The 14,287-nt window shown below is 40.0% G+C and overlaps 1 protein-coding gene across 2 annotated transcripts in view; it reads left to right on the forward strand.

The window, feature by feature from the left end:
- The window catches only part of KIF13A (kinesin family member 13A), an 85,733-nt gene that overhangs the window by 48,807 nt on the left and 22,639 nt on the right, over window positions 1-14,287 (forward strand). For both annotated transcript variants that reach the window (XM_056854166.1, XM_056854165.1), the window contains 7 exons: window positions 1,720-1,806; window positions 6,463-6,629; window positions 6,935-7,145; window positions 9,646-9,808; window positions 10,777-10,917; window positions 12,228-12,377; window positions 13,209-13,370. In XM_056854166.1, the coding sequence (XP_056710144.1) occupies window positions 1,720-1,806; window positions 6,463-6,629; window positions 6,935-7,145; window positions 9,646-9,808; window positions 10,777-10,917; window positions 12,228-12,377; window positions 13,209-13,370 (1,081 nt within the window). The remainder of the gene's footprint in view (window positions 1-1,719; window positions 1,807-6,462; window positions 6,630-6,934; window positions 7,146-9,645; window positions 9,809-10,776; window positions 10,918-12,227; window positions 12,378-13,208; window positions 13,371-14,287) is intronic.

Consider the following 14,287-nt stretch of genomic DNA (forward strand, 5'->3'; position numbering starts at 1 on the left):
TTCAACATGATTATAAGATTGCATTACTAACATTTACAATGCAATCCTAATGAGAGTTGCTCCAGTCTAAGCCCATTGAAATAAATGGGCTTATTCTGGAACAACTCTCTTTAGGATTGCATTGTTAGTCATTTTGACTGGCAAGAACAAAGCAGCATGTTGCTGGAAAAAATGTATAACTGAATAGGCTCTGTTTAATTTGTGCTTCATCCAAAATGCTTAAGTAGGTACAAATCATGTTACCAGAGCTACAGCTGACAATAAATGAGTCATTTCATTGCTGTTTCTTGTGGGGCTTGAAAACAACTTCTTGGTGATATAGAGGTGGAACATTGAGTACCACGGGGTACTCAGGTGGAACCTCTTTCAGGTGGAACATTGAGTAATCAGATATTTTAAATGTTCCCTTTCTAAGAGGGAGGCAAACCCTCTATTTTTTTCCTGGGAGGAAATGAACTCAAACTTTCCAGGTTTTTTTCCAAGCTAGCAGTGAAGACATTTTTGTTTGTTAGCTATGGCTAACATGTGCGATAAACTTCCTTCAGTTAAAGTAACCTGGCTTTGGAAGGATTTTTATAAATGAGGAAGTGACATATGTACAATCCTCATTAAGGAGATTTTTATCGAGGTTTGTATAGACTACTTATAGAGCCTGTGACCCAGTTACTTAGACATATTTGCTGCATGGTTCATTGCTAAAATAGATGCACTTCGCTCATTTACAGCAAGGAGCTGCAGCTGTAGCGTCAGTAATGATTAGTCAGTAGGAATCATCCTTCTGTTGTAGCCTTCATGTCTCCACAACCAAGGTTTGTGCATTCATACTTGGTATGCCTAACGTATGGAGAAGGGGTAAAACTAGATTGGTTGTTCCTAAAGTTTCTCCTAGTAGAAGCTTCCCATTGCTGAATCAAGAACCACTCTTCAGTCCTCTTCAAGTTCAGTGAATACACAGTAAAAATAGGAACACATAAGAACATAAGATAGGCCATGCTGGATCAGACCAAGGTCCATCAATTCCAGCAGTCTGTTCACACAGTGGCCAACCAGGTGCCTCTAGGAAGCCCCAAAACAAGACGACTGCAGCAGCATTGTCCTACCTGTGTTCCAAAGCACCTAATATAATGGGCATGCTCCTCTGACCCTGGAGTGAATAGGTATGCATCATGGACTAGTATCCATTTTTTTCTAGTAGCCATGAATACCCCTCTCCTCCATGACCATGTCCACTCCCCTCTTAAAGTTTTCCAAGTTGGCAGCCATCATCACATCCTGGGGCAGGAAGTTCCACAATTTAACTATGCATTGTGTGAAGAAATACTTCCTTTTATCTGTTTTGAATCTTTCATCTGTTAACTGATGTTCACTTGAACCTGTGGACAGGCAGGATAAAAGAAAGTGAAATAAAATTAAATTAATCTGCTAGGTCTGCATTATGTTCTACATCTGGAAGGCAAGTAAATAAAAAGCACTGAAATTTCCCTTAGGCATTCAGTGTTATTAAGTAATATTAATAATTGCAGGAGCTTTCCATGCACCCCTTCTCCATCCTAACTTTTTGATATGTATTTGTGCTATTACTGCTTCCCTCTCTAGCAGCAGGTGCTTCTATGGATTAGAATGAATACACATGAAAGATTGAAATTGCTCTTATGGTAAACTCATCTAGGAGAGGATGACTTGGATCTTGTTTTATCAAAGTTTTCATTTTATTTTCAGATCCTGTGTAAATGGTACACTGGTATGTTCTACGACGCAGCTGTGGCATGGAGATAGAATCTTATGGGGAAACAACCACTTTTTCAGGTAGCAGTTTTTGTCTCTGTCTTACAGAACCATAACCAATGTATGTACTTAATTTAAACTCCACCCTTACTGGTAGAGTAAGCTGCTGGCCCCAGTTTTGACTGAAATCAATTCAGGAATTATATCTCTTTCCTGGAAATATGATGCCCATATACAAAAAGGGACCTAAATCTGATCCTGCAAATTACTGTCCTATTAGTTTATTAAAATCTGTTGGAAAGATGTGTGGCTTTTCTGTACTCCAATTTTACCAAATTGGTAGAAACAGAATTTATTTTATGTCCCAAACAGGCAGATTTTAAAAGGGGTGCTTCCGCCCTCAACCATTGTCTTACGCTACATTATTCAGCTGACAAATGTTCTTCCTTCTCAGGCAGCTACCTTTATGCAGCATTTATGGATTTAAGAGTTGCATTTGATTTGGTTCCAAGGCTCCAACTCTAGGCTAAACTTGTTAAATCTACAATTGACAAAAAAGTTGTGGTTAATCATTAAGTTATACGAGCATCCCACAGCCCAAATGCGCTGCAGTTTAGATGGCAAACTGTCAGATACCATTCCTCTCTCTAAAGGAGTTAAACGAGGTTGTCTCCTAGCACCTTTACTTTTTAATCTTTTTGTGAATGATATGATTGCATGTCTCCAGGATCTACAGTGTCACCCACAAATGCTAGCCGACCATAATATACCAGTTCTTCTGATACGCAAGACACCTGTTAGAAAAATTTGTCAGCTGGCTTGACTAAAATGACATAGAACAGAAACAGGCTGGCTTTAGGGAAGGTAGATCCACAATAGATCACTGTCTCACCCTTCAACATCTTATAGAAAAGTACTCTTCGAAGGGGAAATCCTCACTGAATGCTGCCTTTATAGATCTCAAGGCGGCTTTCGATTCTATTTCCAGACCCATTCTATGGGCTAAATTGGAATCTTCCTCCATCAACAGGAGGCTTCTCTTCCTCATACATGCCTTACATAATCAGACCACTCTAAGAGTAAGATGCAGTAGAGAAGGATACCTCACAGACCCAGTCAACACCTATAAGGGAGTCAGGCAGGGTTGCCTTTTAGCTCCTGCATTATTTATCTATTACATTAACAGCATCCCCTATTGCCTAAACGGAGCTGATCTGCATCCCCTAAAACTGGCACATCGGCATATTTCGGTCCTATTGTATGCAGATGACACCGTTATATTATCCAGAACCCCTATAGGACTTAAAAGAGCTCTTGCTAGATTTGCCTTATATTGCAATAAAGAAAAACTAACCATCAATTTTCAGAAAACAAAGATAATGGCCTTTGGCAAACACTCAGAGTCTGGAATCTAAAAGGGCATAGACTGGAGCAGGTGAACAGCTTTAAGTATTTGGGTGTAGTCCTACAGGCCTCAAGCTCTAAGCTGGCCCATAATAAATACGTGGCCAGCCTGGGGGTTAGATCAACCTATAGTATAACCAAATTCCTCCGCACAAAGGGGCCACAATTCATCCCAGCAGCTCTTAAACTATATCAGGCCAAAACATTGGCATAAATGCTTTACGGAACACATCTTGGACCTCCCTCTTCCTGCTTTGCACCACTGGAACGAGTCCAGTCTAAATTTCTTAGACTGTCCCTCCAGGTCCCCAGATGCGTGTCAAACCCCTTGGCACATCTAGAAACAGGTTTGTTAAGAGTAGAAGCAAGAGTGAGCATATCATCCCTCCTTCTATGGCTAAAAACAAAACTCAATCCCCATAGTCTTCTTCCCCTGACTTTAATTGACAACTTTGAATCCAAATGGCAGAAGGCCATGAAAAGTAAGTTGGAGAGTTTGGGTCTCTCCCCCCAGGCTTTGCTGAAGGTGGGTAGAGATCAAGCAAAGAAAATTATAATCTAGAGAGTTAATGATATTGAACGGCAGTCTGACTTGATGAGGGCACCCGCATTTATGTCTGCCCCTACAACCAGATACATCCCAGCCCCAGATGCCTACCTTTCCATCTTCGAAATTCACACCCACAGAAGGGCTTTTACTTTAGCTAGGTGTTCAGCTCTACCCTCCGCGGTTTTACAGGGGAGGTATAACAAGATCCCAAGATCAGAGAGACTCTGTCCATGCAATTCTGGGGAAATAGAAACACTGGAACACATGTTTTTCAGATGCTCATTCTACAAGGCTGCCCGCTCTAAGTTGACCCAGTCCTTGTTTGAGAAAATCTCGGGCTATTCTGAAAAAGTTCAGATTAGGAAGCTCCCTTCGGATGAAATTCCCCAACAAATCAGTGAGGTCGCCAAATTCTGCGTAGCAATTTATAAACTTTGTCAAAGTTTAGTAAAATAAAGTTCAAAGAAACAATGAAAAACGAAGCTAATTTTTTTTCCTGTATTGGTGGCAAAATGTTTATTTCTTGTCTAATCTGTAAAACATTTTAACTATATATATCCTTTTAAATTAACATGACACAACTTTTAAACAATATCTATGTACCCGCAGTAACGTTATGTTCTAAATTTTTCTCGGCGTAATGCCGCAATAAATGTTTGTTTTGTACTGTACCAGCTCTTCTGTATGCAAATGAAACTTTGTTACTGTCAAGTACTGAAAAGCTGCATATATCAGGAAGGCACTAAAATTGTTTACAAATTACTGTAATTCGGAGGGGTTGACAATTAATTACGAAAAACTGAAAGTTCAGGTGTTCTAAAAAAAATAGGAAAAGGAATTGTACGCCCTGGCGTGTCAATGGAAGGGAAACAGAGCAAGTAACTTTAAATATCTAGGCATTACGTTTAGCCATAATTTAACCAGGAAAACTCCAATCTCTCTGACTCAAAAAATGGCTAAAGTGGATACAAATGCTTTAGTATGCTTTTTTATTCTAAAGGCGGACAGTATGTACCTGCTGCCATTGAAGCCTTTAATGGTAAGATACTTCCACAAATCTTATATAGTGTGAGAATTTGGATAAGCAGTGTTTCGGAATTCCTTGATCGCCTACTTTTAACATATCTCCGTTGAATTGCTGGCGTACTGTCCTGTGTTGTAGGAACAGCATTGATAATGGAATTCACCCAGCATTAATTAGAATCCAGAGCCTAGCTATGTTCCTTTAAATTAAGAGTTAAATCTCTTTTCCTGGCATCAGACATTCAAAAAAGCCTTCTGCACTGGCTGAGGGAAGATACCTATAAAAGTACTCAGATAAAGGTGGTGGACAGCAAGTATCTGGGTCTCCCTTTTATCACAATCTAAGATAAGGGCCATCATGAAGCACTGAGAGAGATGAAGAGGAGAGTATTTCAGTTTGATAAAGTTAGCACCAAACTTCGCTCTTGGCAAGTTTGTTCCCTTTTGGCTCTTGGAATATCGCCTCTTATTCACCTTCCACTATATCTAAGATACCTTAATTTCCTGAGCAGCTGTCATGCATTTATGTTAGGCAGACTGAATGCTCTACCTACAGCAGAATTGAATGGACATTACAGGGGAATTCCACACTCTTGACTGCCTATGTAATTGGTCTGCTGGTAAGATTGAGACTGTTGACCATGTTTTATTATTCTGTGCTCAATGGGCTTCACTCAGAGAATTGTGGATACCCCTATTTTGAGAAAGTATGAACTTTTTTTGAGCCAAAGGCAGTCTCTTTTCTGCTAGCTGTTTGTCAAGAAACTTCTAGATCTGTAACTAAGATTTTGTCTGCTGTAATATTCTTAAAGTGCCCTCCAGCTCAGAACTAATTAATAATGTTAGTCATTATGATCATATGTTTTATAGTATGGTCTATCAACATTGTGTATTGTATAATCAATTTTAATCTTATTGTATGGCTCAGTATCTCTGGTCGAAGGAGCTTTGTTAATAAAGTAATTTAAAACTGTTCAGTAGACAGAATTTTGTTATTCTTGTGCACAATTGATGTGCATTCCCTTGGTAAATACAGATTATGTATGGCCTTTAGACTGTTTTCAGTCTATGTGGGTTTTTCAAGCCACCCACACAAAGTTTGCTCAGACAATTTTTCTCCTAATATAAGTGTATCAGGGAGAGCTTGTGTAGATGAGTTCCTCTCAAAAATCCAGTTGATCTAGTCGAAAGTCCAAGGCTGGCTGATTGATTGCATCAGACTTTGAGTGCAATCAGCATGTGTACTGATGCCAACAATCTTGCAAGCAACATGCAACCAAAGAGTGACTTTGGCAAATAAAATGTTCCCATGTGGAACATTTTGTGTCATCTAGTTTTGTTTCGTGCTTCTTCTTTTTTTCAAATTGTCATATACACCCCGGTGGAGAAATACCACCTTAATAAATTATGTACTGGATCATTCTCAATTAAAGGATGACTGCCCCATCCTTTCAGGCACCATGGCAGCTAGCAGTTGAATACTGCCCCAAGAGCTTGATGAGCAACAGTAAGAAAAAGCTGATAAACTAACATATTAGGATTGTATCAAACAGTCATATGCTCACATTGTGCAGTGCAGAAGAGCTACAGTTAAGGGTGTAGCTTGTCACATAACGTCCTTTTTCTAGGAATAAGCTTGCAGTCCGTTCCTTCAAGTCCAACGTATAAAAGTCTTCTCAGTAGAATCAAATTAGTCTGTTATTGCAAAAAAAAATATTACATTGACCTCTAGCAAGTATCTTCTTGATTTTTAAAAACAGAATCAATTTACCTAAAAGAAAGCGACGAGATTGGCTGAAAGAATCGGAAAAAGAAACGCTATTAACAGAACATGATCTGGATGCTGCTAGTGAAGCTTCTTCAGAACCCGACTATAACTATGAATTTGCACAGATGGAAGTTATAATGAAAACACTGAATAGCAATGGTAAGAAGATGGTTGTCTGGAGTCACTGAAAATGCAGAAAGAGTATAGAAATATTTAGACCACAAAGAATATGTCTACTTAGTCTTCTCTTTTGTTGATCCCTGCATGAAACTCTGTAATAGGAAATGATGCATTGCTTTTTTCCCCTTATCGTCTGTGTGTGTGTGTGTTTTCCAAATCACTGTAGCAGCTCTCGTCGTGTATACTTCCCAGTGTTTTTGAAATAGCCTAATTTATTTGTTACAGCAGTATTAATAGCAGTGGTGTGGTAACAAATTCTAAGATGCTGTTTCTGGTCTACCTAGATCCAGTACAAAACATTGTCCAGGTTTTGGAGAAGCAATACTTGGAAGAGAAGAGGAGCGCTTTGGAGGAACAGCGGATGATGTATGAACGTGAATTGGAGCAACTCCGACAGCAGCTCTCTCCAGAAAGGCGATTTCAGGATTGCGGTGACAGGCTTTCAGACTCTACCCAGGCTGCTCGGCAAAAAGTGAACCTTTGGTCAGAAGAGAGGTGAGAATATTGGGGCCTCCTAGTAAATATGATAAGGCATGTTGCTTATGCCTGCTGAAAGTATAATATAGTTCTATGTACTAGATGACTAGACATTTTAGTGCCAACACACTCACTCTTGCTGATTGTTGGTTAAATAGCTTTTCAGTTATTCTGTAGTTTAGAGCTGAGATCTGTGGATGTATTTTGCAACTTTTCTTGACTGGAAAAGGGGAGCAAATGTCATTGGGTGTCTTACCAACAGGACTATAGTTCATCAGTGTAAAAAGCTATTCTTTCCCAGATCAACTTTGTTCACAGATTAATTGTCCAATTACCCAGATTCCACAAACAAAAATACATACCACTACAATTTACCTGAAAGCAAGATGACCCTCTCTTCATCAAAGCAAGATTAAATTCAAAAACAGGAGACCCTAAACATAAGATGACCCTGCTCTCCTCTCTGCAAGAAGTGCCAGGGGCAGAGAGTGCACCCACTAGCCAGCTCGTTGGACTGCTTCCAACCCAGGGAGCTGGCTCATGAGGGGGGCACTCTCCTCTCTCTGCCTTCCCACTTTCTGGTTGCTGTCAGAAGACACGGGCAGAGAGTACCCACCAGAGAACTCACTATGCTGCTTAAAGCCTGAGGGGGCTAGGTGGTGGGCTCTCCTCTATTTGTCCCTGCAACTTCTGACATCAGCTAAAAGATGCAGGACGAAAGGGTGTGCCTACCATCTGGCATAGGAAGGGGAAGGGTGACTAGAAGCAGCCATAACTGATAGACCGGACCAGAAGGCCTGGCTGGAGAGGTGAGGCCTGGCTCTGTTAATCATCTGAATCACCTCGACAGCCTTTTACCCAAGTGGAAGACAACCCCACCCCTTTTGTAAAGTGAAAAGATAAAAAATATTGTTTGTCTTGATGGTAAATATGGCACTTGTTACTTCTACTTTGGGGGGTGTTGTACATTTTATAGGTGAAAATATAAGATTCACTCAGTTCTGAGTGCAATGCCTGTGCATAGAAGAATAATCATAGGGGACAGCACTCGAGCGCAGCAGGAGGTCTCATTCCTTGATCAAATAAAAGGAACAAGTTAGATATGCTTATGAGAGCTGTATGTGTGTGCCATATCCCCCCTGATAGCCTAGTGCAGGACCTGGTCATGTGCAAAGTTCCTGATTATTTCCAAACGTCAAATTCAATGGCTAATGCTTTAAACTGAGAATTTATCCATGAACTATAATTATACAGTAGTTGAAGAAAGCTGAGAGCAAGCAGCGTCAGAACAGAATCTAGATGTTTTTAGTACATCACAGAAAGCACATCACAGCTCCACATGCAGGTTTTAGGTCTCATCTTAGATATCATACAATTTCCCACAGAATCCTCATAAGGGTGAATGATATTTAAGACATTTTAAAGCTGCCTTCCCACCCAGCTCAGGGTCTTCAAGGTGAAAAACAAAACATTAAAACAATGTTAAAAATATGCATAAATATGTTTGAAACAATTAAAAATGATTAAAACAAAACACACAAATGGGAGGAAGGATCAGTGAAAGAATGCCACACATGAACACGTGAAGCTGCCTTATCAGACCCTCGGTCCATCAAAGTCAGTATTGTCTACTCAGACTAGCAGTGGCTCTCCAGGGTCTCAGGCAGAGGTCTTTCACATCACCTACTTGCCTAGTCCCTTTAACTGGAGATGCCGGGGATTGAACCTGGGAACTTCTGCATGCCTAGCAGAGGCTCTGCCACTGAGCCACAGCCCCTCCCCTAATGCCAGATAAAACAGAAATGTATTCACCTACTGGTGGAAGATAGTGATACAGGGAGATAGATGAATCTCCCTGAAGAGGGAGTTCCATCATTTTAGTGACACAACCAAGAAGGCCTGTTATTGGGTTGCCACCCATCTACTTTCCGAAGCCTGGACTGTAGTGGTCAGATAGATTCATATGGGAGTAGGCAATCCTTAAGGTAAGCTGCCCCCAAGCTATATTGGGCTTTAAATGTCAATAGCAGCACCTTAAAACGGGCCTAGAAGCAAAACTGTGAGCCAGTATAGGTGGAACAAGACTGGATTTATACAGTCCCTATGACCCACTTCCACCCGAATTCTTGTTGCAGCATTCTGCACCAGCTGTAACTTCTGGACACTCTTCAAGGGCAGCCCCACATAGAGAGTATTGCAGTGGTCTAGTCTGGATGTTCCAGGGCACAGACAAGATCTTTTCCAGCAGAAATTCATGCTGTCTGTGCTACATACTTGAATCATATGGAGAAAATGAAGAAATGGTCTTAGTATTTTTTTAAATAGGATGTGTACTTGTGCTAGTAACTGCTGTTATGGCCTCCTGAAAGCTTTGAACAACTATTTTAAACTATAAATTTATGATTACATTTACTAATATTATTTTACTGCTTTTTAGCAAATGACCCCACAAATCTCCCTAATAACATTTAAAATTAGTAATAGGTTCCTTTCTTTTCCATTTTCTGTTCTCCTACAGGGATGAGTTATTTCGACAGAGCCTAGCTAAATTGAGAGAGCAGATAGTTAAAGCCAATACACTAGTGAGGGAAGCAAACTTCTTAGCAGAAGAAATGAGCAAACTAACAGATTATCAAGTGACGCTGCAGATCCCTGCTGCTAACCTGAGTGCTAACAAGAAGGTAAGAAATGAACAATGAAAGAAACATATTTAATTCAAAAGCAGCAAAGTCATTTGGGTCCAGAAATAAATTATGGTACTTTTTTATACATAAGTGTGGGAAGAGTAGAGAAATTATAAGCCCTAAATACACAAACTGGATTGGATCCAAGGTCAGTTTATGTTGAACAGGGAATAAGTTTTTTTTTAAATTCCCCCCTCTCATTTGTCCCTCATAATGTTTCTGGGAGTCCCCTGTACCCCAGAAACTACATTTTCTGAATTCTTAGAGGGTTGCAGTGGGAGAAGCAGAAAAGTTCTGTTGATGAAAGTGTCTTAGTTAAATCTGAACTTGGGATCGAACCCAGTGATTACTGCTTCTCTGATCTTTCTTTCTCAAAACTCTTTATACACACACACACACACACACACACGACTTTCATGCCTGTGCTGTAACTCTTCACAGTAGTGGTTTTTAGCTTTATACTGAGGAAATGATAGCTACCGTTAAAATTATCAGTGAAAATAATCCATAGTAGTATTAGCTTTAATTTTGATCAAGGCTCAAGTCAGAAATCCAGTAAAGGCAAATGTAAACAAGATTTCATTTGTATGACCAAAGTACACTCTGCATATAGAAAGTTAGCCTGCTGACATGGAAACTTTCTCTGTGACATACTAGTTTTTTACGCGCAGGGAGATGTGTCACACTTTTAAATGCATCCTGCAAAGGCAGAAGCTTGTTACAACATTATACCATGTGCCTTCCTGCCTGTTTAGTTATTCTGAACTTTTTCTGACTATAGAAATATATTGTGAAAATAGATGTTTGCATTTTACATAATGTGTTTAAGACTAGCGTCAGCCAACCATCTTACATACAAGTTCAGGAAAAAATTATTGAGAGAGGTAATATACAGTATTCTGGAAATGCTTGAGAATATAACTGAAATGGAAACACTTTATTAACATGTCTGTTTTAACACTCAGAGAGGGGTGATAGTAAGTGAACCAGCTATTCAAGTCAGAAGAAAAGGAAAAGGCACTCAGGTGTGGAGTATTGAGAAGTTGGAGAACAAGCTAATTGACATGAGAGATCTGTATCAAGAATGCAAGGGGAGAGTCCATGAGGTAATAAACAATAATTTTTTAGCATTGCCAAAATGTTTCCCCCAGTACTGTTTTTATGAAAGAGGAATGTGTTTATAAACTACAGGTACTATGTTGCAAATTTTATGAGCAAAAGTCTGCACTGCTTTTGAAACACCATTACCCCATCTGGTTGTACCTTAGACTTGTGTATGCATTTAAGAAAAACTGATGGTGAAAAGTGCCATCAAGTAACAGCTGACTTACTACAATCCATAGGGTTTTGAAGGCAAGAGAGAATCAGAGGTGCTTTGGCATTGCCTACTGTGCGTTGCAACCCTGGACTTCCTTTGTGGTCTCCTGTCCAAGTACTAACCAGGGCTGACCCTGATCTGAGAAGATCAGGCTAGCCTGGGCCATCTACGCCAGAGAGACTACCTAGAAAAAAATATATTATTTCAATAAAGCTGTGTTTTGATATGCATGTTTTATTGAATATTACTTACCTTTAAAGTAGTACTCTCTTGGGCCTTTTCTCTATGCGTACAGGGAATAGTATACGATTGGTCATACATCTTCAGGAAATAATTATATTTATTGCAATTTTAATTACTTGACACTCCTATGAGAAATTTTTAGTTTTTTTCCATAATCTGTCCCTTCAAAATGTATCAGCATTATAACCTGCTTTTTAATTGAATTGGCAAGAGCTCACATAACTCAGATTTCTGCTGTTTGCTTCTGTGTTACACTTCATTTTCTTGTGTGTGTGTAAAGTGCTGTCAAGTCGCAGCCGACTTCTGACGACCCCTTTTTGGGGTTTTCATGGCAAGAGACTAACAGAGGTGGTTTGCCAGTGCCTTCCTCTGCACCGCAACCCTGGACTTCCTTGGTGGTCTCCCATCCAAATACTAACCAGGGCTGACCCTGCTTAGCTTCTGAGATCTGATGAGATCAGGCTAGTCTGGGGCCATCCAGGTCAGGGCATTCATTTTCTTGTACACAGTGGTAAAAATATTATTACATTGTATAAAGTTTATATTGCCTACAACAGAAACAAGTGTGGCAGTTTCTTTACTATTTCACACATGTAGAATTTTACTTTGGGAATTCTATACATAACTAGAATTCCTGGAAGTTGAGGTTCTTTTTATTTTGTAGAATAAGCTTTAGTCATCACAAGTATTAGAATGCAACATGTAGAATTACACCATTCAAGGTCTGAAGTCTGTCTGTTGCCACTTCTGCTTTTTTCTTTGTTCTACATTTAGTTGTATGGCCTTATACATAGGATAGCTCATACTTGTTGTTCATACTTTTGATACTTTCCAAATATTGCCTTTAAAAAATAGGTGAAGAGACTCACTGGCAAAAAAGGTGACCCTTTCTATGAAGCACAAGAAAACCACAATTTAATCGGTGTCGCAAATGTCTTCTTGGAGTGCCTTTTCTGTGATGTTAAACTTCAGTATGCGGTGCCAATAATTAGTCAGCAGGGAGAGGTAAGGTTAAATGATTGATGCTGCCCGTATTGTTTTGTGTTTGTGGTGATGATGTTTTGCCACAAAGGGGGGGGGGCGTGGCTCAGTGGTAGAGCATCTGCTTGGCATGCAGAAGGCCCCAGGTTCAATCCCCGGCATCTCCAGTTAAAGGGACTAGGCAAGTAGGTGATGTGAAAGACCTTTGCCTGAGACCCTGGAGAGCCGCTGCCGGTCTGAGTAGACAATACTGACTTTGGTGGACCAAGGGTCTGATTCAGTATAAGGCAGCTTCATGTGTTTAACCAAAGAGATGTTGCTTTCTGTTGTTTGCACTGTGTAGTCCTTACTTTCAGTGTTGCTGGTGTTGCGGTCTTTTCTAGTCCTTTGGGTCAAAAGAAGGCAGTGCTTGTGTGGCTTGAAGGACTTGTGCAGTAAGTTGATGGCCAATGAGAAAAGGAGGTTGAAGGAATGCCGCAAAAATCCCAGTGAACAGTCCTGTGGCATTATCAGCTGAACAGAGTACACCTACAAGGTGAACTTTGGAGGTGGGCTTTAGTAGTTAAATAAAAGGAACTGAGTAACTGCTATTGGAAATAACAGCAACTTTCACTTTACTACTAAATGTGTAAATTGTAAAGACAGTTGAGTAAGCAAATCAGAATTTGTTTATTTCATTTATATCATGCCTTTCTCCCCAGTGGGGGCCCAAAAGCACTTTACATTGTTCTCCTCTCCTCCATTTTATCCTCAGAACAACACTGTGACGCACATGCGTGTGTTTGTTCATGTATATGTGTTTGTTAGATGGGTTACCTGGTACTGTTAAGATCTCCAGATGTTTTTGCTTTGTAGGTCGCAGGGCGTCTGCATGTTGAAGTGATGCGTGTCACTGGTGCTGTCCCGGAACGCGTAGCAGAAGATGACTCTTCTGAAAATTCCAGCGAAAGTGGAAGCCTTGAAATCATGGACAACAATGGAGAAATTATTCACAGGCCTAAAAAACTCACCTGCAGGGTTAGAGTACAACCATTTATTCACTGATATTTTAAAAAGACAAATATTTTAGCAATATAATATACCTGAACCTGTTTGGGGTTTTTAAAAAAGCCTTACTGCTGTAGGAGATGTTTCTGTTACTGGACCAATCCCAGTGGTATAATGCATATCATCAGAGATCTCAGTGTAGTCATTAATGGGCCCATATTCATACTAAAAAAAATCCTTGTTACACCTGTAAAGTTTATAGTTTTAGAAGAGCCTTCTGTTTGAATAGTGGCTAAAGTAATAAATTGACTAAAGGATGTGATAACTCCTCAACAGAACTGGGGTTGAATAATTTGCAGCATATAAAATTAGCAATGCTGTCCTCAGTGATAAGCATGTATGGACATGGATTACTTTTGATCTGTTTAATATGAGTGGGAACTCACAAAGACTCATGAGACAGAGGAAATCCCATTTCTTCTCCCCAGTGGTGCACCCCCCCCCCTTCTGTTTCCATTTCCTTGTCCCCCCTCCTTCCTTGTTGCTCTTTGTTCCATTTCCCCATCCTCTTCCTTCTGTCTCTCATTCCCCACACCATCTCCCAGTTGCTACTTGGTCCATTTCTTACTTCCTCTCCCTGCTGTGCCCTCATCCATGCTCTTCCCCTTCATCTTCCTGCTACAACTTGCCTTTTCCCCTGTTGCTGTAGCAACCCTAAATGTGGCTGGGTCACCTTTGTTATGATGCTTGAGCATTTATACATTGCTCTTTAGTTCTGAATTTTTTAAATCCCAACTTTTTAAGTTTATGGAAAGTACAAGTTCCTTGGCTATCAACAAATATTAGCAAATAAAGAATGTATCTGCATGATCATTCAAACCTATTTTAAATTAGTCCTCCACTGTGTAACTGGTTATCTCGTTTTTAAACAACTATCAAGCATTTAA

This window comes from Euleptes europaea, chromosome 8 (assembly GCF_029931775.1).
Source record: "Euleptes europaea isolate rEulEur1 chromosome 8, rEulEur1.hap1, whole genome shotgun sequence".
Lineage (NCBI taxonomy): Eukaryota > Metazoa > Chordata > Lepidosauria > Squamata > Sphaerodactylidae > Euleptes > Euleptes europaea.